Source organism: Aquarana catesbeiana, linkage group LG11 (assembly GCF_042186555.1).
Source record: "Aquarana catesbeiana isolate 2022-GZ linkage group LG11, ASM4218655v1, whole genome shotgun sequence".
NCBI lineage: Eukaryota > Metazoa > Chordata > Amphibia > Anura > Ranidae > Aquarana > Aquarana catesbeiana.
Genome location: NC_133334.1, coordinates 187,602,217 through 187,629,003, shown reverse-complemented (window position 1 = coordinate 187,629,003; position 26,787 = coordinate 187,602,217). Strand labels below are relative to the sequence as shown.

The 26,787-nt window shown below is 43.8% G+C and overlaps 2 protein-coding genes across 14 annotated transcripts in view; one reads left to right on the top strand and one right to left on the bottom strand.

Moving 5' to 3' along the window:
- Nucleotides 1–23,716: 23,716 nt before the first annotated feature.
- Nucleotides 23,717–25,570, bottom strand: DDX28 (DEAD-box helicase 28). The gene has a single exon (XM_073605128.1). The coding sequence runs from the start codon at nucleotides 25,460–25,462 to the stop codon at nucleotides 23,873–23,875; it is 1,590 nt and encodes a 529-aa protein (XP_073461229.1). The 5' UTR covers nucleotides 25,463–25,570; the 3' UTR covers nucleotides 23,717–23,872.
- Nucleotides 24,866–26,787, top strand: part of DUS2 (dihydrouridine synthase 2) — a 1,383,726-nt gene continuing 1,381,804 nt past the window's right edge. For 8 of the 13 annotated variants that reach the window (XM_073605118.1, XM_073605124.1, XM_073605120.1 and 5 more), the window contains exon 1: nucleotides 25,512–25,654. The gene's annotated coding sequence lies outside the window, so the exon portion shown is untranslated. Of the gene's footprint in view, nucleotides 25,044–25,511; nucleotides 25,680–26,787 lie in introns of those variants that run through there. The other 5 variants (XM_073605114.1, XM_073605115.1, XM_073605117.1 and 2 more) reach the window with 4 other exon arrangements.

Sequence of the window (26,787 nt, the reverse complement as noted above, 5' to 3'; positions counted from 1 at the left end):
TGATAGATAATGAATATTTTCCACCAGGAATGAATGGCATAGGAGGAGTTTGGTTAAAAAAGGGTGTCACACAATTAAGGGATATAATTAAAAAAGGAAAAATTATTCCTACACAGGATTTGATGCACAATAATCCTGCATGGGGGATGGTTGAATGGCAGTCTCTCCAGCTGAATCATTTTTTTAAAAACTTACCTAAACCTATCAGATCCTGAGATGATCTTTCCATTTTTGAACGACTGTTCGTGGAAGAGGATAGAAAATGGGAGAGGGAATTGGGGACAATGCGAGACAAGAAGCTTACTGGAAAAATCTTGAAACTTGCCCATGCCTCGGCAGTGGACAGCAGAACAGCAGAAATGAATTATAAGTGCCTGGTAAGATGGTACGCAACCCCAGATAAAACAAGTAAATTTCAGTGCAATACATCACCTGATTGTTGGAAAGGATGTAAAGAGGTAGGTTCCATGACACATCTGTGGTGGGACTGCCCTAAAATCATGGAATTCTGGAAAAAGATTCTTCAATTTATCAATGTGATTACAAAAAAAGAAGTAGTGGAAGACCCATGGGTGGTGTTCCATGGTGGGGCGGGTGACATGAAGCAGTATAAAAGGTCTTCCTGTATTAAATGCCGCTAAGAGACTTATACCCAAGAACTGGCAAAAGGAGGAAATCCCACTAACCTGGGAGTGGATAGACATGGTTGAGGAAACAAATATAATGGAATGCTGGGGAAGCAGTATGGAGGAGGATATCAACAGAGCCACGGCAAAATTGGAGGGTTGGACAGCTTTCAAAAAGACATGGAGTTACGCCCAGGAATTGAGATTGTAAGATCTTTGGCAAGGAGACGACTGGCCTAGGTCTTAATCTAGTGATTGGAGGGATAGCAGAGGTGGGAAGGGTTAATTGGGTAGGGTTGAGGGGGGTATATTGGGTAGTGTGTTTAGTCTGTCTAGGTTGAATAAATTGAATGTAAATTTGTTACTTTTAAATTTGCTACTATGATGTGACAATGACGGGGACGGAAAAGATGAACTTCAAGGCTGATTCAAGTCCCTTAATGCTGTCTGCTGAAGTGGCAAGAAAAAAAAAAAAATAAGACAGCAGTAAAGTTAGCCCAATTGTTTTTTTATATTGTGAAAGATAATTTTATGCTGGATAAATTTATACCCAACATGTCATGTTTCAAAATTGCGCCCTTTCGTGGAATGGCGACAAACATTTACCCTTACAAATCTCCACAGGCGACGTTTAAAAAATTCTACAGGTTGCATGTTTTAAGTTTCAGAGGAGGTCTAGGGCTAGAATTATTGCTCTCGCTCTACTGATCATAGCGATACCTCACACGTGTGGTTTGAACACCGTTTTTATATGCGGGCACTACTCACCTAGGGGTTCGCTTCTGCACGCGAGCTCGGCGGGATGGGCGCGTTTAAAAATGTATTTATTTTTTCTTATTTATTTTACCTCTTATTTTTTATTTTTACACTATTTTTTTTTTAAAATTGCGTCACCTTTATTCCTATTACAAGGAATGTAAACATCCCTTGTAATAGAAATAAAGCAGGACCTCTTAAATATGAGATCTGGGGTCAAAAAGACCTCAGATCTCATATTTACACTTAAATGCAATAAAAAAAAAATTGTCATTTAAAAAAAAAAAAAAATGGCCCTTTAACTACTTCCATACAGGGCATTTTCACCCCCTTCCTGCCCAAGCCAATTTTCAGCTTTCAGCGCTGTCGCACTTTGAATAACAATTGCGCGGTCATACAACACTGTACCCAAATGAAATTTTTATCATTTTTTCCCCACTAATAGAGCTTTCTTTTGGTGGTATTTGATCACCCCTGCGGTTTTTATTACTTGTGCTATAAACAAAACAAGAGTGACAAGTTTGAAAAAACACAATATTTTTTACTTTTTGCTATAATAAGTATCCAAATTTTTTTTTTTTTTTAAACAAATTTTTTCCTCATTTTAGGCCGATACGTATTCTTCTACATATTTTTGGTAAAAAATATCGCAATAAGCGTATATTTATTGGTTTGCGCAAAAGTTATAGCGTCTACAAAATATGGGGATAGATTTATAGCATTTTTATTATTATTTTTTTTTTACTAGTAATGGCGGCGATCTGCGATTTTTATTGTGACTGCGATATTGCGGCGGACACATCGGACAATTTTGACACATTTTTGGGACCATTCACATTTATACAGCGATCCGTGCTATAAAAATGCATTGATTGCTGTATAAATGTGACTGGCAATGAAGGGGTTAACCAGCAGGGGGCGCTGTAGGGGTTAATGTGTTGCTAGGGAGTGATTCTAACTGTGTGGGGATTCACAAGGTGAGGAGACCGATCGGTGTTCCTCTGTACAAGGAACATACCATCGGTCTCCTCCCATCTGACAGGACGTAGATCTGTGTGTTTACACACACAGATCCACGGACCTGCTTGGTTACCGGGCAATCGCGGGTGCCCGGCGGACATCGCGGCCGCCGGGCACGCGCACCGGGACCCTAGCGATGCGGCGGGCGTGCACGCGCGCCCCGTGGGCTGCCTGGAAGGCTGCGCCGTCATATGACAGTGGCCCAGGATAACAGCTGCACCGTCCCACCGTCATATGACGGCGGGTGGGCAGCAAGTAATTAAAAGCTATAGGTAGAAGTGACGTTTTGACGTCGCTTCCACCATGCATTGTTATGGAGACGGGTGGGGGCCATCTTTCCCTCACTCGTCTCCATGCCCAGCAAGGGTGAAGATCAGATCGCCTCCGCCGCCACCCTCTCCCGCCGCCGATAAAAGTGATCTTGCAGTGAATCCGCTGCAGAGACCACTCTTATCGGAAAGCAGACTGCCGGCCGAAGAAGAGGATATTATCGGAAAGCAGACTGCCGGCCGAAGAAGAGGATACTGGGGTTATGGCAGCTAGCTGCTGCCATAACAATATCCCCCTTCAAGGTAAGGACGTATATCAGTGTGCGACAGTCTGGAAGTGGTTAAGGATTGTCATGTCTGTGCCCAGTCTAAATCCTCCACGCAAGCTCCTGCTGGTCTTCTCATGCCCTTGCCCATTCCTAAGGAGCCCTGGTCTCACATTGCCATGGACTTTATTACTGATCTTCCACTATCTGAGAATAATACGGTAATTTGGGTGGTAATAGATCGGTTCTCTAAGATGGCTCATTTTGTTCCTCTTCTATGTCTACCATCTGCTCCTGCTTTGGTTCCCATTTTTGTTTGAAAAATCTTCTGCCTCCATGGGGTTCCTTCCCATAATGTTTCTGACAGGGGTGTTCAATTTACATCTCGCTTTTGGTGAGCCTTTTGCAAATCCTTCAATAATGTCCTGGATTTTCCTCTTCTTACCACCCTAAATCCAATGGACAGACTGAGAGGGTTATTCAGGAGTTAGAGGTCTTTCTCCCCACCTTAGTTTATGCTCATCATGATGATTGGTCCTCTCTATTCCCATGGGCAGAATTCTCTCACAATAGTCATGTTAACATCAGTTACCCTTTCTGAAAGACCCCCTCTCTCACAGTTTATGGAAGACACCCTCAGCTCCCTCTTGCTATGACCTGTTCTCCAGACAGTCCAGCTTTGGCCACGGTTCAAGAATCTTTCAATTCTATTTGGGGCGACGTTCATGATTTCCTCTGGGCAGCTGCCGACAAATTCAAAGGTTTAAGCCGCCTTCTCCACAGCCTGGAGACAAAGTCTGGCTTTCCACCAGGAACATCAATCTCCGGGTTCCTTCTCTGAAATTTGCCCCAAGATTCATTGCCCTGTACACTATAATTTCTAAGTTAAATCTGCTTTGTTTTAAACTTCAGATCCCTAAAAGCCTCAAGATTTCAAACTCCTTTTATGTATCCCTTCTGAAGCCTTTAGTCCTCAAAAAATTCTCTCGTCCTCTACCTACCGTGGTTCTGGTCTCTGAGGATAGTCAGGAGTATGAGGTTAGTCAAATTCTGAATTCTCTGTAAAGCTCTGTAAAGGCATTCTTCAGTCCCTTGTGCATTGGAAAGGGTTTGGTCCTGAGGAGAGGTCTTGGATCCCTGCCTCTGATGCCTTTGCCTCTTGTCTTTTGAGGAGGTTTCAAGCCTGGACCCAAGCAGGGGAGGCGGAGGCCTTGTAAGGGGGGTGGGGGTACTGTCATAAAGTTACGTGGATGGCTGGCGGACATCGCGACCACCGGCAACGCACATCGGCTCTGGTGTCATGCCACGGGCACGCCCCCTAAAGCTCTTAGAGACATTTCACACTGACAGCCCGGGGGCGCCGGCGGTAAAACGGCGCTAAAACTAGTGGCGCTTTACCGTCGTTTTAGAGGCACTTTTCGGCCGCTAGCAGGGCGCCTTTAACCCCCCCGCTAGCAGCCGAATAAAGGGATAAAAGTGCCCATGAAGCGCCGCTTTGGCGGTGCTGCCCATTGATTTCAATGGTCAGGGGCGCTTTAGGAGCGGTGTATACACCACTCCTAAAATAAGCTGCTTGCAGGACTTTTTTTGACGTCCTGCCAGTGCAGTACCCCAGTGTGAAAGCACTCGGGCTTTCACACTGGGATTGCAGATGAGGCATTTTTCGGATGCTTTACAGGTGCTATTTTTAGCACTAAAGCGACTGAAAAATGCCTTCAGTGTGAAAGGGGTCTAAAAGCGGCTAATGTACACCTATGACGATTCGCCCAGGAGAGCCAACCTGCCGAAGTATAATGATGGTGGCTGGTCAGCAAGCAGTTAATATTATGCTACAAATGTACTACTCCAGTAGTTCTCAACCTCATCGAGATCAAGACCCAGTAAATTTCTTAAAAAGTTTAAAATTGCACAATAAAAGTATGGGAATACAAAAAATATATTTAAAATGTAATTAACCACCTCAATACTGGGCACTTTCACCCCCTTCCTTCCCAGACTAATTTTCAGCTTTCCATGCTCTCACATTTTGAATGACATTTACTCACTCATGCTACACCGAACCCAAATTAAATTGTTATTTTGTTTACACAAATAGAGCTTTATTTTGGTGGTATTTTGTCTCCACTAGGTTTTTTATTTTTTGCGACATAAACGAAAAAAGAGCAAACATTTTAAAATAAAACTATATTTTATACTTTTAGAAAAGCTTTAAAAAGAAATCCAATGAAATCAAATTCCCTCACAAATTTAGGCCAGAATGTATTCTGCTACATGCCTTTGGTAAAAAAAAAAAAATTCTGATAATTGTATGATAATTGGTTTGTGTGAAAGTTATAGTGTCTACAAGCTATGCTACGTATCAAATTGATCAATCCTGATGTACTGACTGCTTATCTCATTTCTCGAGGCCCTAAAACATAGTTGCTCAACCTGTGGCCCTCCAGCTGTTGCTGAACTACAAGTCCCATCATGCCTCTGCCTATGGGAGTCATGCTTGTAACAGTCAGCCCTGCAATGACTCATGGGACTTTTTGCCCACAATTGTTTGGAAAATGAAGATTTTTTAATCTATTTTTTTCTCCACAAAATGGTCATATTAACAAGTTATTTCTCACACATGGCATAGGTAAACTTGCAATTACACCCCAAAATATATTCTGCTACTCCTCCTGAGTATGGCGATACCACATGTGGGAGACTTTCCCACAGCCTGGCCACATACAGAGGCCCAACATACAGGGAACACCATCAGGTGTTCTAGGAGCATAAATTACACATTAAGTTTCCTGACTAGCTATCGCATTTTTGAAGGCCCTAGAGCACCAGGACAGTGAAATCCCACAAAATGACCCCATTTTGGTAAGCAAACACCCCAATGTATATTCTATGAGGCATAATGAGTCTTTTGAATGTGTCATTTTCCACAAGTTTTTGGAAAATGTGGAAAGAAAATTAAAACTTTTTTACACAAAGTTGTCAATTTATAAGTTATTTCTAACACATAGAATGTACATAGCAAAAATGACACCCCAAATACATTCTACTACTCCTCCTGAGTATGAAAATATAACATGTGTGAGACTTTTCCACAGCCTGGTCACATACAGAGGCCCAACATTCAAGTAGCACTGTCAGGCATTCTAAAGGCAAAAATGACATTTAATTTACTGACTACCTATCGCATTTTTGAAGACTCCTGAGCCTCTTTGTTAGGATTCTGTACTCTTCAGTTTCCATTTCAGATCCACTGCTTTCTACTGGCTCATACTTACTATCCAAATCTGACGGAGACAGTTGCCCGCTACTCTTGTCCGACATACTCTGGAGTATATGGAAAGCCTCTTTGCTGCTGAATATTTTTTTTAGCCATGTTGACAGATTACTGGGACAGATGTGACAGATGTTTCAGATGTGTGACAGATGTTGATCACTGGGACAGATGTGGCAGCTGATCATGGACAGATGTGTGCAGATGTGCACTGGGGCAGATGATCATGAACAGATGTGCACTGGGACAGATGTGGCAGATGATTATGGACAGATGTGGCAGATGTTTTCTGGGGCAGATGATCATGGACAGATGTGCGCCAGATGATCACGAACAGATGATCACGGATAGATGTGCACCAGATTTGCGCAGATGATCACAGACAAATGTGGAAGATGATCACAGACAGACTTGGCAGAGGATCATGGCCAGATTTGCGCAGATGATCACGGACAGATGTACGCAGATGATCACTGGAACAGATGTGTAACAGGTGTTTTTTACTGTGTGGGGACACTGTTTTGGGGACACTAGCTGGATGATCAGTGTGTAAAAAAACAGCTCATACACACTAATCCCCAGCTCGCAGCACAGATCTGCTCTCCTTCTCCTCACTGACAATCTCCGTGTGAGAAGGAGAGCCGATCGCCTGCCAACAGCGCTCTATTTACATTATATAATGGCCGTGCCATCATTTGATTAGGAGGGCCAATCACAGAGGCCTCCTTCCGATCCGAGACGCGGCGTGTCCGGGGGACACAAGTGCATCGGGATCGCGTGACTCAGGAACGTCCACTCAGAAGGACAAAATGCCCATCCGGCTGTTTATATGCATTGGCCGGGTGGGAGGAGGTTAAAAAGGAAGGAATGAATACCTTTCTCCAATGATCTCCAATCCCCACACTAGCACTATGGGGGGAATTTATCAAATCTAAAGCATCTAGAATCTGGACCAACTGTGCATAGCAACCAATCAGCTTTTATCTCAGCTTGTGCAGTTAAGCTTAGAAAATGAAAGCTAGAAACTGATGGTTGCCAGGTACAATCACTCCAGTTTTAATAAATTCCCTTACATAGATAGTTACATAGTAGGTAAGGTTGAAATAAGAAACAAGTCCATCAAGTCCAACCTATGTGTGTGATTATATGTCAGTATTACCTTGTGTATCCCTGTATGTTGTGGTCATTCAGGTGCTTATCTAATAGTTTTTTGAAACTATCTATGCTCCCCGCTGAAACCACCGCCTGTGGAAGGGAATTCCACATCCATGCCACTCTTAGTGCCGGTTCACACAGGAGCGGCACGACTTGCAGGTCGCCTCAGCGAGGCGACCTGCAAACGACTTCCGAGGCGACTTGCAAAACGACTTCTGCATAGAAGTCTATGCAAGTCGCCCCCAAAGTAGTACAGGAACCTTTTTCTAAGTCGGAGCGACTTGCGTCGCTCCTATTAGAACGGTTCCGTAGCACAGAACGTGAGGCGACTTGTCAGGCGACTAGGTCGCCTGACAAGTCGCCCCTATGTGAACCGAGCCTTAGAGTAAAGAACCCTCTACGTAGTTTAAGGTTAAACCTCTTTTCTTCTAATTTTAATGAGTGGCCACATGTCTTATTAAACTCCCTTCCGCAAAAAAGTTTTATCCCTATTGTGGGTCACCAGTACGGTATTTGTAAAATGAAATCATATCCCCTTTCAAGCGTCTCTTCTCCAGAGAGGATAAGTTCAGTGCTCGCAACCTTTCTTCATAACTAATATCCTTTAGACCCTTTATTAGCCTTGTAGCCCTTCTTTGTACTCCATTTCCAGTACATCCTTCCTAAGGACTGGTGCCCAGAACTGGACAGCATACTCCAGGTGGGGCCGGACCAGAGTCTTGTAGAGTGGGAGAATTATTGCTTTATCCCTGGAGTTAATCCCTTTTTTATGCATGCCAATATTGTTTGCTTTGTTAGCAGCAGCTTGGCATTGCATGCCATTGCTGAGTCTATCTTCTACTAGGACCCCCAGGTCTTTTTCCATCCTATATTCCCCTAGAGGTTCTCCCCCTAGTGTATAGATTGCACTCATATTTTTACCACCCAAATGCATTATTTTAAATTTTTCTACATTAAACCTCATTTGCCATGTAGTTGCGGAGAAGTTGTTGCCCTGCTTAGCTTAGTATCGTCTGCAAATACAGAGATTAAACTGTTTACCCCATCCTCCAGGTCGTTTATGAACAAATTAAACGGGATTGGTCCCAGCACAGAACCTTGTGGGACCCCACTACCCATCCCTGACCATTCTGAGTATTCCCCATTTATCACCACCCTCTGAACTCGCCCTTGCAGCCAGTTTTCAATCCATGTACTCACCGTATGGTCCATGCCAACGGACCTTATTTTGTACAGTAAACGTTTATGGGGAACTGTGTCAAATGCTTTTGCAAAATCCAGATACACCACATCTATGGGCCTTCCTTTATCCAGATGGCAACTCACCTCCTCATAGAAGGTTAATAGATTGATTTGGCAAGAACGATTCTTCATGAATCCATGCTGATTACTGCTAATGATACCGTTTTCATTAATAATATCTTGTATATAGTCCCTTATCATCCCCTCAATGAGCTTGCATACTATTGATGTAAGGCTAACTGGTCTGTAATTCTCAGGGATGTATTTTGGGCCCTTTTTAAATATTGGTGCTACATTGGCTTTTCTCCAATCCACTGGTACTATTCCAGTCATTAGACTGTCAGTAAAAATTAGGAACAATGGTCTGGCAATTACTTAACTGAGTTCCCCAAGTACCCTCGGGTGCAAGCCATCTGGTCGCGGTGATTTATTAATGTTAAGTTTCCCAGGTCTAATTCTAATTCTGTCCTCTGTTAGCAATGAGGGTGCTTCCTGTGATGTGTCATGAGGATAAACACTGCAGTTTCAGTTACTGAAGCCCCCCGATTCTCTTGTGAAGACTGAGGAGAAGAATAAATTTAAAACCTTTGCTATCTCCCCATCCTTTGTAACTAGATGTCCTTCCTCATTCTTTATGGGGCCAATAAGGTCTGTCCTCCCTTTTTTACTGTTTACATACTTAAAGAATTTCTTGGGATTTTTTTTGCTCTCCTCCGCTATGTGTCTTTCATGTTCTATCTTAGCCACCCTAATTGCACCCTTACATTTCTTGTTGCATTCTTTATAAAGTCTGAATGCTGATGATGATCCCTCCACCTTGTATTTTTTGAAGGCCTTCTCTTTTGCTTTTATATGCATTTTTACATTGGAGTTAAGCCATCCAGGACTTTTGTTCGCTCTTTTAAATGTATTACCCAATGGGATGCACTGGCTAATGCCCTTATTTAATATGCTCTTAAAGCGAACCCTTTTCTCCTCCGTGTTCCTTGTTCCTGAGATTTTATTCCAATTCATGCCTTCTAGCAAGGTTCGTAGTTTAGGGAGGTTGGTTCTTTTGAAATTCAGTGTCTTTGTATTTCCCTTATGTTTCCTATATGTGTGATTTATACTGAAGCCTATTGACCTGTGATCGCTGTTTCCTAAATTGTCCCGTATTTCCATGTCCGTGAACAGGTCTGCATTGTTGGTAATCCGTAGCTCTAGTAACACTTTATTTCTAGTTGGTGCGTCTACCATCTGACCCATGAAATTGTCCCGCAAGACATTTAGGAACTGGCAAGCCCTAGACAAATGTGTGGTTCCCTCCGCCCAATCTATGTCTGGATAATTAAAATCCCCCATTATGATAACACTTCCCATCCTTGCTGCTAATCCAAATTGTGATAGGAGGTCTGTCTCCCCCTCCTCCCTCAGGTTAGGGGGCCTATAGCATACTCCCAGTATTATTTTCCCCTTAGCTTCATCTCTTTGGAGCTCTACCCATAAGGATTCCACCTCCTCCCTAGCTCCCTTAGTGATGTCATCTCTCTTATTCACTTGTACATTATTCTTGATATATAGACATACCCCTCCCCCTTTTTTACCCTCTCTATCCCTGCGATAAAGGGTATACCCTTGAATTATTGCCAACCAATCATGAGAGCTGTTGAAGAAGGTCTCTGAAATTCCCACAAAATCCAAATTCTCCTCGTACAACAGTATCTCTAGTTCACCCATCTTGTCCCCCAGCCTCCTGAGATTGATTTATGATTTTAATCCCTAGCAACACTAAGAAGTGTTGTTTTACCTCTGAGCAGTGCCATTTAATACCCATCACAACTTTCTTGCTGTTATTTTAGACTGCTAGCAACTCCAAGAATGCGTCTGTGCACAATGCTGCTAAAGAAAGGGTGGCATTACACTCGGCACTGCAACTGGACCCTGATCTGTAGTGGCTAGCGATGTGTGCGAGGTAGGCATTGCCTAACCAACAGGTGGGGCAAAAACATTTAAAGCATTTGTTACCCCAAAAACTTCATATTCTTGATATGTGCCTGCTGTACCATGTACTTGTATGAGAAAGTATCATGTTCTCTTTGTATTGCTTCCTTTATGTGAAATCACTGGTGTTCCTGACAATCCCACTGCTTTCCTATTAAAAAACTGACCACACTATGTAGGAAAGCACACCAAGGTCAGTTCTCTAGCTAAGCCGGAAACTCTGCCTGAATTCCCCCAATGATCAGATTTGTCCTGACATGTCCCCGCTGCACAGCCATTCACTGGCAAGCTTAGTGTGCTGCTGCTTCTCCTCCTCCCTCCAGCTCTTATGCTGCTGAGAACAGAGGAAAGGTGACCACTTACAAAAAAAGGGAAAAAAGGTATTTCTAACGTATTTTTCATATCTATACAAAAATGTTTTGCCTTTCATTTCTATTTTAAACTGAATGGGTTGTTTTACAAGGTGGTTGTTTATGGTCACTTTAAGCATCAGCGTTGTCAGGCATTGTCAGGCAGCGTTGTCAGGCATAACGAAAAACCACACCAATGGTATCTGTCAGAAGACAAAGCTGTCAAGTCACTGTTCGGTAGGTTTGAAAAACACTGCAAAACTGTGTTCTACAACAAAAGTTTTAGGAGACTATCAACTACAGCCTCCCACACCGCATGCAAGACTTAGCCGTGGGCAACAAGGACATGAACACACAAGGCTATATACAGCAGGTAGAATATATATTGAACACGTCACCATTTTTGTAGGTAAATATATTTCTAAAGGTGCTATTGACATGAAATTTTCACCACATATTGGTGACTACCCATGCAATCCATACATACATAGAAACCAGTTCAGAAATTAAGTTATGCATAATAAAATGGAATGACACAGGAAAAAAGTATTGAACACGCTAATTGAAACGTATTTAATACTTTGTACAAAATCCTTTGTTGGTAATGACAGCTTCTAGAGAAACTAGTTGCATGCATTACTCAGGTGAGATTTTGGCCTATTCTTCAAATCCTGAAGGTTCTGTGGGCCTCTTCCATGAACTCTGATCTTTAGTTTTTTCCAGAGATTTTCTATTGGATTCAAGCCAGGTAATTGGCTGGGCCATTCTAGCAGCTTTATTTTCTTTCTTTGAAACCAATTGAGTTTCCTTGGCTTTGTGGTTGGGATTATCGTCCTGCTGAAATGTTCACCCTTGTTTTATCTTCATCATTCTGGTAGATGGCAGCAGATTTTTATTAAGGATGTCTTGGTACATTGTTTCATCCATTCTTCCTTCAATGACATAAAGTTTGACAGTACCGTATGGTAAAAAACTGCCCCACACATTGATGTTCCCACCTCCAAATTTCACTGTTGGTATGGTGTTTTTGGGGTGATGTGCAGTGCCATTTGACCTCCAAACATGGTGTGTATTAGGGCATCCAGAGTTCAATTTTGGTCTTCGCCCAGTACTTTACTTGTCTAAATGTTGTGCAGCAAACTTTAAAGGAGCTTCAATGTGCTTTTTCTTCAGCAAAGGGAGTCTTGCATGATGAGCGTACAATTTACATACAGGCCATGGCGATTGAGCACATTACTTATGACTTTCTTTGAAACAATTGTACCTGCTAATTCCAGGTCTTTCTGAAGCTATCCACAAGTGGTCTTTGACTCCTGGATAACTCTTCTGATCATTCTTTTCACTCCTCTGTCAGAATTGGTCTGGCCAGTTTATGGTGAAATTGTGTTCTTTCCACTTCCAGATTATGGCCCCATTAGTGCTCACTGGAACATTCAGAAAGTTAGAAGGCCTTCCGTAATGAATGCCATCAGTATGTTTTGCAACAATAAGGTTGCAAAGGTCCTGAGAGAGAGATTTGCTTTTACCCATCATGAGATGTTTCTTGTTTGACACCTTGGTAATGAGACACCTTTTTATAGGCCATCAGTTGAGACTGAACCAGCTGATATTAAATTGCACTGACAAGGAGCAGGATTGCTTTCTAGATACTGAGATTTCAGCTGGTGTTATGGCTTCCCATGACTTTTTCCACCTCCCTTTCCTCATGTGTTCAATACCTTTTTCCCTGTGTCATTCCATTTTATTACACATAACTTAATGTCTGAACTTATTTGTTTTGGTTTCTTTGTATGTATGGATTGCATGGGTTGTTAACATGTGTTGAACATTTCATGTCAATAGCACCTTTAGAAATATATTTACCTAGAAAAATGGTGACATGTTCAATACTTATTTTACCCGCTGTATATAGCATATTGCTAAATAATGCCCCCAAAGTTTTGTCAGTGTGAACCTATTAGGATATGAATGTGCTTTTAAGGGTGCAGGCTTCAGGACAACTATCGTCATCCTACATTTATTATCAAGAGAGACACTGGATAATGGGGCCAGCAGACAGTGAAGTGTTTAGAATATGTCTGGGAAAAAAATCAGTACATCTCTGTAACACATTCCGATTTTCCAATGATTTGTCCCTTTAAAACTATTCAAGTACAAAAAAATACCTGTCAACCTGCCAGAGATTCATTGTGCTCCTGACTTCCTGTTTGAGGTGACGATTTAGCATTGCTGCTGCACTGAAATCCCAAGCAGTGTTGTCAGCTCTGCCCAGTTGTCCAAAGCTTGACTTCAGAGCACCTCCTCTCTCCCTAAGATCGGGGGCAGGTGTTCTGTGGCCCAGCAGGGTGAACAAGGGAGGCTGATAACAAGGCTTGAGATTTCAGTGCATCAGACAGAGCTGTCAGAACAAAGGAGGACATTAGCAGTTCACTGGATTTCCAGGAGGATCAACAGGCATTTTTTTTAGTACTTCTAAAAAAAGTACTAAATTTTTATCATTTTGCCATGATATACATTTTAATATCTAATGTTCCAGCTTATATACTTGTTTCAGATCAGTCTCAACAGCTAGAGAAGGCAAAATAGGAGTGTAATCGAGCTTTTATGTTAAAACTGCTACTATTACCATAGAGGTTTATTTGCAACAAATCTATAGTATAAAAGAGTTTCCGTGCTCACAGACTAGAAAAGGTTTGCAGCCTCCCCTTACACACCCCCAAAGGAGTGAGATATAGTATCAAGAGCTTATAGATAGGGGCGAATGGCGCTACCTGTATTGGATACCTGGTTGGATGTGTGCTCGTGTATAAATATATAAAGGTGGGTGTGTGCCCAGTGGGATTAATATCTCGTGCTACTTGTGTGCAAGATCAGTGCCTTCTAGTTCTAGGATATAAATGGCTACCCTTCCACCTAAGTGTGAATTAGTCCAATGAAAATAATAAATAAATCAATCAATCAGTAGGCATTCCCTCTAGTGCGTAATGAGGAATAAATAAATGTATAAGTTTTTAAATGTAAATTCTCCTTCTCATAATTATAATACCTGTGCATTAATAACATTGATTTTGGAAATGCATCTTAACATCCAATATTCATGCAACCCTCCGTGCTTTCACCCGTAGGGCTGAACAGGTGGAGAGTGTAATCAAAATACAGTACTTCCACATTAAAAAAGTGCAATATTAGTGAAAAAATTGTTGAAAAAATGGAAACCTATAAAAAATAAAAAATATAAATACACAAATTATCGTATATAAAGAGTCCCAAATTAAAAAGTTCCAGCATAGATTTAGTTGCATAAAGTTCCACCATAAATAAGGTTCCTATGAATAGTGACTCTCGTGATAACACCAATTTGTATCCAGTGACTTGCGGTGCTCCCCCTCAAGGATCCCCACTCACCGGCTCCCTACACCCCTGCAGGGGTAATAGGCATGTAGTGTCAGGCCGTAGATGGCATCTGGGATTCCAGTAGAGTTATCCCCGGGGGTTCCCTTCCAGATATGATATCTCCTTCAATGATCCTAAATCCTCGGTCACTTGACTTTTCAGGCCCACATCTTCTCTCTTGTTGAATCAAACTGCAAGAGGACCAAAAGGCCAAAATTGTAAAGATAAGGGAACTCATAATTTAGATCCTAAGAGAGCCGACCACTGGATAGCCTGCGGTGACATGAACAGAACAAGACGGCCTGACACTACATGCCTATTACCCCTGCAGGGGTGTAGGGAGCCGGTGAGTGGGGATCCTTGAGGGGGAGCACCGCAAGTCACTGGATACAAATTGGTGTTATCACGAAAGTCACTATTCACAGGAACCTTATTTATGGTGGAACTTTATGCAACTTTATGCAACTAAATCTATGCTGGAACTTTTTAATTTGGGACTCTTCATATACAATAATTTGGGTATTTCTATTTTTTATAGGTTTCCATTTTTTCAACAATTTTTTCACTAGTATTGCACTTTTTTAATGTGGAAGTACTGTATTTTGATTACACTCCCCACCTGTTCAGCCCTACGGGTGAAAGCACGGAGGGTTGCATGATTATTGGATGTTAAGATGCATTTTCAAAATCAATGTTATTAATGCACAGGTATTATAATTATGAGAAGGAGAATTTACATTTAAAAACTTATACATTTATTTATTCCTCATTACGCACTAGAGGGAATGCCTACTGATTGATTGATTTATTTATTATTTTCATTGGACTAATTCACACTTAGGTGGAAGGGTAGCCATTTATATCCTAGAACTAGAAGGCACTGGTCTTGCACACAAGTAGCACGGGATATTAATCCCACTGGGCACACACCCACCTTTATATATTTATACACGAGCACACATCCAACCAGGTATCCAATACAGGTAGCGCCATTCGCCCCTATCTATAAGCTCTTGATATTATTTGCAACAAAAGCAGCTGGAGTAAACTTTGATCTCAGAAGCAGATCAAATTGCTCGCACATTCAAGCAAAATTCACCTGAAATGTATCTGCATTTGTCACAGGCTTTAAAGTGGTTCTAAAGGCTGAAGGTTTTTTAATGCATGAAGGTAAAAAACCTTGTGTGCAGCCCCCCCCCCCCAGTGATGTTCACGATAGCCTTGACTGCTGTCCCAGGACTCTCGCTACTCATTGGATTAGAGCAGCGGGAGACCATTGGCTCCCACTGCTTTTAATTACAGCCAGTGAGCCAACAAAGAGAACGTGTCTTATGGATGGATAAAACTGCAGCTCAGGAGTGAGCATGCAGCGGTGCCCCCAGGGAAAGCGGCTTTCTTTGGGGGCATTGCTCAAGGGGGGGGGGGGGTCAAGAGCACTGGCAGGGGACCCGAAAAGAAGAGGATCAGAGTTGCTCTGTGCAAAACCACTGCACAGAGAAGGTAAGTATAACATGTTTGTTATTTAAAAAAACAAAACAAAAGCTTTAATACCACTTTAACGTTTCTCAATAGCCGTAAAAAGGATATAAATGGACTTTGTGCACACCAAATGCCTTTTCAAACCCAGATATTTCCTTGTGAAATTAGCAGCTGTATCTTCAGTGTGCGAGGGACTGAGCAGGCCTCACCCACTACAAGCTGTCTAGTACAGTGAGGGGCGTTAGACAAGCCAGCCCAATCAGCCTGTTCAAAGAATGCAGCAGTGACCAGTCTTTATTACAGAAAGCTTGTGCACAAAGGCAAAGCGCCACACTGAATTACTGCACAGAATTGGAATACACAAAGTGCACCAAGATGCTATTAAAAATACACACAATTCCTGTATTTAAACATTTGCTTATCCTGGAGTTCATCTTTAACTTTGTGCGCAGTTAAAGGATAAGCTCACCTTTCTAACATGTTACACTTGTATTTAGGGCGAAACATGTTAAAACAATGCACCCCCCTGCCGATCTTTCATTGTAACAGAAGGCAGGGGACCCTCTCCCTGCCCCTGCTGTCACAACTTGAAAACAACATCGCTGTGTGGGGCTCTGCCCACACAGCTGCATCATTCATTAAAAAAAAAAAAATGATATTTAAACTACATGTACCATCTTCCACAGTGGCAGGTGACTTGTAGTTCTCAATTAACTGCGAGGGTGCTAGTGAGCTCTTGTAGTTCATCGATTCTTCCTGGACTAAAGTAACTGTCTGCCCACATGGGAAGGACATCAGACAGCTGACTGAGTCTGCAGGATCTGGGCATTGCACCTGCAATCTGATCACAGGTGCAATGCTTTATAGGCTGCGACGTAAAAAAAAAACAATAAATGCACATTTTTTTTACCTATGCATTTAATATTTTTGTTCAAAATATGAACTTATCCTTTAAAGTGGTTGTTAACCCACTTCTATAAAATCATCTTATCCCCTCTGTACCTTAATGAGATGTGTCCCTTTGCCTTTGTTCTGTAAAAAATCTGCCGATCTGTACTGATATAAGCGCACAGCTGATTCCTTTCCTCCTCCTCCTCTCTCCGGCTCACAACTGCAGTGGGCGGTGCTGAGCCATCTCACTGTTGTCATCAGGGAGGAGGGGGAGAGAAGAGACAAAGAGCCGACAATCAGCTGAGTGCCTGGAGCCGCGCTCATACAAGGTACAGATCGGCAGATTTTTTACATTAAACACGCACAGGGACACATATTATTAAGGTACAGAGGGGATAAGATGATTTTATAGGAGATAGAGAAAAGCAGGAGCAGGAGGGCGGGCTCAGGTACGAGCAGGGAGGGGAGGGGAGGGGAGGGGAGAGGGGAGGAGGAAGACACAGACACAGGGAGAGCTGCAGACAGGAGAGCTGCGGCTGAGGGTATCACGGAAACAGACCACGCTATCAGGGGCTTAGCAGCCATAATTAATGTGGTCTGTTTGCAGGGTGGAGGCTATAGCCAGGCAGGAACAGCCAGGTTTTTTAGGGTATACAGGGGGCCAAATGACACTGCACAAGCACTGTTCTGTATAACTTGCTTTAAAGGAACAGTATCTGGTTTTGTTTTTTTGGGTTAACAAACACTTTAAGAATGTCAGCCCCAGGGCCTACACCTTTAGGCCTCATGCACATTGGGCATTTAGCCCGTGCCTTGGATTCTGATGTTTTCTTGTGGCCAGACAGTAATTATGATGAGGGTATTTTGGCGTACAGAGGTTCAATGCCCAGCAAGCATGTTAATACACTTGGGGTAAGCAAGTGACCAAACAAGTCCATATACTATACATTAGTAAAAGTTAAATATTGCACCAGCAGCTGCTATCCTCAGAATTGGGCCAGCTGTGTGGAGGGAATGAAAAGGGAAGAGCCACCTAAGTGCAGTATTAAATAAGCTGATTTATTTGCAAAGGGTTAAAAAAAAACAAAAAAACACTCACAAGATGTGGAATGGAAAAATGCTCATAAAATAAATGCACAGTATCGGCCGTTCCTCTGTCCCACAGGCACCGCCAACCAGAATCCAGACTGTTGTAGATGAAGAATAGGCTAGGATACCCAGTAGGAACCAGGAAGTCTATGCTAACCAGCGTGGAATGCATGGGTGGATGTGACATCAGTGGATGAGTAGGAGGACCAGAAGAATAGCAGGCTACGCACTCTGACAGCGTGTAGCCAGGGCTGGCCCAAGACCTTGTGCTGTCTGGGTCAAGGAAGAGATAGTGGGGGGGTTTAAACACAGGCGGGGGGGTTAGACACAGGCGGGGGGGTTAGACACAGGCAGGGGTGGCGGGGGGGGTTTAGACACAGAGGTGGTGGGGGGGGTTTAGACACAGGCAGGGGTGGCGGGGTTTAGACACAGGCAGGGGTGGTGGAGGGTTTAGATACAGGCAGGGGTGGTCGAGATGAGATCAATGGCGCTGACATTTACTTGCTCTCAGTGTCAGACGTTCCTCTTTCACTATGGGGTCTCCGTGCACAGCAGGAAGCTCCTCCCCCTTTAACGCTGTTGGCCATGAGATGGCCAGCTGCCTTTTCTTGTCCTGACATGTCAGTAGCATTGGGGGGGAGCCGCGGAGAGGATGGGCGGCGGTCCGCTGTGCGGGTATGGCAGCAAGTGCTCTGCCATTACCTCTAACAGCAGCGGTGCCACCCGGGCCACCCTCATAGTGCAATAAGGAGCAGCGCGGGCGGCGTGATCGGGTGGGAGTTCCGCCACTGTCTTCTTGGGTGTCAATGTGCCCCCCCTCAGAACCTGCCGCCCGGGTCCCGTGGACCCACCGGGACCCACGGTAGGGCTGGCCCTACTAGCTATTGCGCCGAGATCGGTTTCCTCAACAAAATCTGTTTCCCCTGGCTCTCAGCTGAGATCGGAACTCCGCCCCTCCAGCCCTCTGCACTGCTGCTCCTCCTACTCTCCCCCAAATGCTAATCATCCTTCTACCGCCCCCGCTTTTCTGGGGAAAACTATTTTGGTACAGACACTGGAAGTTCTCCCTGCGGTCCCTATTATGTCATCATTATACAGTACAGTATACACACGTAATCATTATTACCCCCTCCTATTATTTATTGTTATCCCTCCTATTATTTTTAGTCACTGGAAGTTCTCCCCGCAGTCCCTATTATTATTATTACTCCTACCACCTATTATCTATCTATCTATCAGTATACACGTCATCATTATCATTTCTTCCTATTATTTTATCAAATGAGGGAATAAACAGAATAGACATAAAGGAATTCCTATAGTGAGTGTGATGATTGTCCTAACATAAAGTTGGGAGAAGTTCATAGAGAGGTGTCAGGTTGAGGCTCAGAGAGCGCCTGAGTCACAGGATGATGTGAGGTCACATTTGCAGGAGCGCTAGGGTCACTGGGGTGACTGGGGACATTAAAAACACCAGGGACACTATACACACTGGGGACATTGGAGACACTGAAGACACTAGACACACTGGGGACATTGGAGACACTGAGGACATTGGAAACACTGGGGCCACTGGAGACATTGGAGACACTGTGATCACTGGGGACACTAGACACACTGAGGTCATTGAAGACACTGAGGACAATGGAAACACTGGGGCCACTGGAGACATTAGGGACACTAGACACACTGGAGTCACTGAACACACTGAGGTCATGACATACTGAGGACATTGGAAATACTTGGGTCACTGGGGACACTAGACACACTGAGGTCACTGGAGACATTGGGATCACAGGAGACACTGGAGTCACAGACGTCACTAGGGACATTGGAACCAGTGGAGACATTGGGGACAATGGGCACTCTGGGGACAAGAAACACTGGGATCACTGGGGGCTGGAGACACTGAGGTCTCTGGGATCACTGGAGACACTGGAGTCACAGAGCATACTATGATCACTGGAGAAACGGGGGGGGGGGGATACTGGAGTCACTGGAGACATTGGAGGTACTGGGGACATTGGAGGGTCTAAAAACAGTTTTTACTCACCCTGGACTCTATTTAGCCATAGGAAACAGTGGTATCTCACAGTAACATTGCTGCTGTCAGATTTGGTTTTCCCAGCTTTTCAAGGTTTAAACTAATTCAGACACCCCCTCCCTGAGGGCCATCACTCGAGCCATCCCAACTAAACTACGCTCACCATTTTTCCACTCCTGGACCCATTCTGTCCAAGGAAAGCAGAGGAAATGCAGATACATGGAGCTTGCATTCTGGTTTGTAATCATAAACAAACATTTTGACAGTCACAATTTTGCTCCACGGTTCAAGGGTTAAACTGCTTTCTGTTCTCTTCCCCTAACTGCTACGCATTCGGCTACAGCATACCCACTGTTTCATCTCTCCCTTGACCCTGGCATTTCAAATGTTAACATCTTTTGTATATGGTTTCCTTGACTGCTCTACTCTTCCGATGCACCATCCTCACTCTTGCTTCCCCCCATGGACCCTTTATGTCCAGGGGAAACAGATGATAGCAAGCTGCCTATTGCTATCAGAAGCCACTGTGGCTTCCACAGCATTTCAAGGGTTAAAATCACTTGTATATGATTTCCCTGACTCTTCCCCACTCTGTATTGACTCTTCCTTCTTTCCTTTGTCCCTTTCTGTCCAGGAGAAATGGAGTCTGGTAGTAAGCTGCCTATTGCTATCAGATCTGGTTCCCCCTCCCCAATATAGCTCCCATGGCACTTCAAGGGTTAAAAACACTTGTGTATGGTTTCCTTGACTGCTCCACTCTTCAGATACACCATACGCACTATTCCTTCTCCCCATGGACCCTTTTTGACCAGGGGAAATTGATTCTGATAGCAAGCTGACTATTGCTATCAGATCTGGTTCCCCCTCCCAATATAGCTTCCATGGCATTGCAAGGGTTAAAAACACTTGTATATGGTTTCTCTGACTGCTCTACTCTTTGCATAAATCATCCTCACTCTTTATTCTTATCCCAGACCCTTTCTGTCCAGGGGAAACTGATTCTGATAGCAAGCTGGCTATTGCTATCAGATCTGGTTCCCCCTCCCCAATATAGCTTCCATGGCATTTCAAGGGTTCAAAACACTTGTATATGGTTCCACTGACTGCTCCATACTCCGTATAGATCATCCTCACTCTTCATTCTTACCCCAGACCCTTTCTGTCCAGGGAAAACTGATTCTGGTAGTAAGCTGCCTATTCCTATCAGATCTGGTTCCCCCTCCCCAATATAGCTTCCATGGCATTTCAAGGGTTAAAACACTTGTGACACAGTGTTTTTAACCCTTGAAATGACATGGAAACTATAGTGGGAGGGGAAACCAGATCTGATAGCAATAGTCAGCTTGCTATCAGAATGCCTTTCCCCTGGTCAGAAGGGGTCCATGGGTAGAAGGAATGGTGAGCATGGTGTATCTGAAGAGTGGCGCAGTCAGGGAAACCATACACAAGTGTTTTTAACCCTTGAAATGCCATGGAAGCTATATTGGGGAGGGGGAACCAGATCTGATAGCAATAGTCAGCTTACTACCAGAATCAGTTTCCCCTGGACAGAAAGGGTCTGGGGTAAGAATGAAGAGTGAGGATGATCTACACGGAGTATGGAGCAGTCAGGGAAACCATACATAAAGTTATTTTAACCCATGAAGAGCGTGGAAGCTATATAGAGGAGGGGAAAACAGATCTGATGGCAATAGGCAGCTTATTACCAGAATCCTTTTCCCTGGACAGAAAGGGTCAAAGGAAAGAAGGAAGAGTGAGGATAGTCAATACAAAGTGGGGAAGAGCCAGGGAAACCATATACAAGTGATTTTAACCCTTGAAATGCTGTGGAAGCCACAGTGGGGTGTGGGTGGAACCAAATCTGATAGCAATAGGCAGCTTGCTATCATCTGTTTCCCCTGGACATAAAGGGTCCATGGGGAGAAGCAGGAGTGAGGATGGTGTATCTGAAGAGTAGAGCAGTCAAGGAAATCATATACAAGTGATTTTAACATTTGAAATGCCAGGGTCAGAGGAGAGATGGAACAGTGGGTATGCTGTAGCCGAGTGTGTAGCAGTTAGGGAAAGAGAACAGAAAGCAGTTTAACCCTTGAACCGTGAAGCAAAATTGTGACTGTCAAAATGTTCGTTTAGGATTACAAATCAGAATGCAAGCCCTATGTATCTGAGTTTCCCCTGCTTTTCTTTGACAGGAGTCCAGGTAGTGGAAAAGGGGTGAGCATAGTTTAGTTAGGATGGCACTAGTGATGGCACTCAGGGAAGGGGGGGGGGGGGGGGGGGTTGTCTGAATTAGTTTAAACCTTGAAAAGCTGGGGAAACCAAATCTGACAGCAGCAGCGTTACTGTGAGATGCCTTCGTTTTCCTGTTTTTCTAAAAATAAGAGGGATAACAATAATATTAAATAATAGGAGGGGATAATAATGATGACGTAGGAGGGGTAAGAATAAAAATTGGACATATAGTGTATACTGATAGAGAGATAGATATCTATCTCTCTATCTATGTGCGAGGAGTAATAATAACAACAACAGAAGAGTCTTCATCCTTCCAGGTGATATTGTTGGACTAATAATGATGACATAATAGAGACCGCGGAGAGAACTTCCAGTGTCTGTACCAAAATAGGTTTCCCCAGAAAACTGGAGACGTGCACGGGGGCGGTAGAAGGATGATTAGCATTCGGGGGAGAGTAGAAGGATCAGCAGTGCAGAGGGCTGGAGTTCAGATCTCAGTCGACAGCCAGGGTTAACAGATTTTGTTGGGGAAAGCGATTGCGGTACAACACTGGTGTTGTAGAGAAGTGCCCCCCATCAAATAGTACCCGTGCATGACAGAGCCACACTTCAGCTGATTTGCCGATCAGCTGGAGCGATGTGACCAGGGCCCAAGCGCACATCGTAGGAGGCATTTCTCGATGGGAGATACCATTTCACGGCCACAATTGAAACCTATACAAAACAGCGGGGGAGACCGTAGCTCTCACATTGTGCCTCGCTGTTGCGGGGCGGCTTTACAGTGTGCCGATGGTCCAGTTTTGTCTGTGTTGCCGGGCAGGTTTGCTGTGTTGAACAGCCGGTTTTGCCTGTGTGAAAGAGCAGGTTGCAACACAAAGAAAACTAACTTTTCAACACAACCACTAGCTGCCCTCCAGCAGCAGCGATACACAATTTGAGAACTACGGTCTCCACTGCTGTTTGTATAGGTTTAAATTGTGCCTGTGAAATGGCATCTCCTATCGAGAGATGCCTCCTACGATGTGCGCATATGCCCGGGTTACGTCAGCCCGTTGTGCTGTTCCGTATGGCGCATGCGCAGTACATACCGGGCACTATGCGATGGGGGCCACTTTTCGACAGTACACTGGCCCTGCGTGTAGCCTTTCATTCTTCTGGTCACTTCACATCCGCCTGTGCATTCTACGCTGGTTGGCATGGCCTTTCTGGTTCCTACTAGGCGTCCTAGCCTATTCTACAACATCTACAGCTGTCGGGATCCTGGTTGGTGGTGCCTGCAGGACGGGGAGGAGCAGCCGATACTGTGCATTTACTTGATGAGCATTTTTCCATTCTACATCTTGTGAGTGTTTTTAACACTTTGCAAATAAATCAGCTTATTTTTATACTGCACTTAGGTGGCGCTTCCCTTTTCTTGTGGCCAGATGACACTGATACTCCATCCAGCCCTACTGCCAGCAACCTGTAAAAGTCTACGAGGCTGTACAGAGACAGGTGCTGTACCAAGTAATACTAACATTTAGGACCGCATGCCCAGAATGCAAAACGCTTGAGTTACCAGCCTTTGTATCTGGGTGTAAATGTTAGTACATCATCCAGACACATGAAAACACTGAGATTTAAGGTACAAGGGCCTTAAACACAAGGAACAGCAACTTACTTATTACCACTCAAGGTTCTTTTTATTTCTGGTAACGGTGCAATAAGAATCATCCTGTAATAAAAATATTGCAACACAATATACCTTTTCACTTTACTTTTAAAGGAATATACATAAGACACATATATACCCCTATATGCGTGTGTATTTTAATTTGCCAGTTCTTCATTTTCTTTAACATATCTGTTTGGTATGGAGTCACGTATTCTAGATTTCATGCCAGGAAGGTTGCTTCTCCTGCGCACGGCAGTTTCAATAGTTTGCACCAGTTCGACATCCCAGGCATGTGTGACAAAACTCAGTACACTGCCTTGGCTTTTGCTCCCAACACGGCCAACCCTTCCTGCTCTGTGCATGTAGTCCTCTATGTTGTCGGGAAAATCAAAGTTAAACACAGTACCTACTCTGCAACTGTCAAGCCCCCTGGAAGCTACATTTGTGCAAACCAACACATCAGTTTGACCTTTCTGAAAAGCTTCAAAGATACCAAGCCGAAGGTCAGCAGGGATTCTGCCATGGAGCCTAGTGTGCTTGATGCCATGGTCATCCAATATGTAACTAAGCCAGTTCACAGTTTTTGACGCATTACAAAAAATCTGAATGCCTGGCTTAGGTTTTTCTGCAGCATGTTGCTTCAGAATTTGCAGTAATTCAGGGACTTTGTCTGCTCTTTTAACTCTCTTAAAAGTGTGTTGCACATGGGACATGAGTAAATGTAGTTTTGTGCTTTTGATTGTGTGAATACTGCCCAGATCTAATACTTTGCTGAGTATGTCTTCAACCCCTTTTGGGAAAGTGGCTCCGATTAGCACTAACTGGGCATTCCTGTGAAGACCTTGCACTTCCTTTGCATTGGAAGCTATTTGAGTTTGCATGAGAATGCTTTCAACAAGTTCATTAAAAGTTTTGTCAAACAGTGTATCGGCTTCATCTAAAACAATGTAATTAAGGTCTGCTAAAGAAACTTTATTCCATTTCAGTGCTTTCCAGAGAATTCCCGGTGTAGCCACTAATAAATCAATGGACATCCCTTCAAGCTTCCTCTCGGTTACTCTTCGACTTCTTCCTCCTCCCACAAACTGCACTGTAATTCCAAGCTGCGAGCCAAGCCTGCGAGCCACTGAAGTTACCTGACCTGCAAGTTCCCTGGAAGGTACTAAAACTAAACTGCGAGGGCTGTCCGGACAAAAGTCCTTACGTTTCACTAGCAGGTGCATGATAGGGAGCAAATAGGCCAGGGTTTTCCCGCAACCCGTCTCTGCAGCACACAGTACGTTGTGGCCCCGGAGCAGACTCGGAATAACCTCCTTCTGCGCCCAGGTAGGTGTAGTGATGTTCAATGCCTCCACCGCTGATACTACGTTTTCATCCAGGTTCAGAGCACGAAATGTGTCTTCAGTCTCCGGCCACTCACGGTGCTCCCGATAGCGGTTAATAGTGAAATAATCTCCTCGAGATTTGCGATGCTTCCATCCACCGCTAACTAAACTGGGTTGTTCCCACATGCTATACGTCTCCGTAAATGCCTGGTTGAGTTCCCGCCTGCGAGTACTGATCAGAAGTGTCCCGGGCTTGGCAGCAGCAACTGGTCGGATCTGGCGCTTTTCCAACCTCTCCAGCCATAGTTGTGTACGTCGAGCGACTCGAATTACGGGCAGATCACGGGTAGATGATAACTGACAGGCTCTAAGATTGGGACAACAAGCCCGTAAAAGCGTTGACCCTGCTAAAAGCTGCATGGCATTCACTAGCAGGTAAGAGCAAGACGGTGTAGCATGCAGATCGGTATCCTCTGCTTCTACTGCGCATGTGCCGATTTCTACAGCGGCTTCTTAGGCGCATGGGAAATGACGTAACGCACACATGTGGTGCTTCTGTAGTGGACGCTGTTTCTGTATGTGAAGTGGAAGGTCAAGGAACACTTCTTGGAGGTACGTGCAAGTCTAGCTTGCGAAAGTAAGATACTACAGTAGCTGTATAAACTATTATTTGGTAATTATGCATTCTTTAATGCAACTGTCTGTACTGTAGTAGGTAAGGAAAGCATTTTAAGGAACAGTTATTCTTTAAAGTTAAATAGTCAAAATGCAGCGCTTAGGTGAAACAAATTTACAAATAAATGTGATAGTCCATAGAAAATCAATAAGGAGTAGAGATGACGTGAAGCCTCCACCAAACTTCAGTGTGCAAAAGAAAAGCACACCACACCCACGTGCATCAATCTGCTTACCAGAAAGATATGAAAACAAGCAATGTAATCATATGATGCAAAGGGTTAACAGTAGATCCGAATGGCACACTCCATCATTGACAGGCAGATCATGGGAATAATCAGGTCGTCACATATCAAAAGGACATCAGGACTACAGTAAAGGTAGTCATAAGTCTCTAAGCCCTTGGAGACCCGCTTGTTTTCATATCTTTCTGGTAAGCAGATTGATAGCACGTGGGTGTGGTGTGCTTTTCTTTTGCACACTGAAGTTTGGTGGAGGCTTCGGTGAAACAAATTTACAAATAAATGTGATAGTCCATAGAAAATCAATAAGGAGTAGAGATGATGTGAAGCCTCCACCAAACTTCAGTGTGCAAAAGAAAAGCACACCACACCCACGTGCTATCAATCTGCTTACCAGAAAGATATGAAAACAAGTGGGTCTCCAAGGGCTTAGAGACTTATGACTACCTTTACTGTAGTCCTGATGTCCTTTTGATATGTGACGACCTGATTATTCCCATGATCTGCCTGTCAATGATGGAGTGTGCCATTCGGATCTACTGTTAACCCTTTGCATCATATGATTACATTGCTTGTTTTCATATCTTTCTGGTAAGCAGATTGATGCACGTGGGTGTGGTGTGCTTTTCTTTTGCACACTGAAGTTTGGTGGAGGCTTCACATCATCTCTACTCCTTATTGATTTTCTATGGACTATCACATTTATTTGTAAATTTGTTTCACCTAAGCGCTGCATTTTGACTTTTTATATTTGTGTTTGATGAAATCAACAAACTATGTTGGCTGCGCTTATTGCTCTTTTTAGTTAGCGCAGATAATTGTTCACCT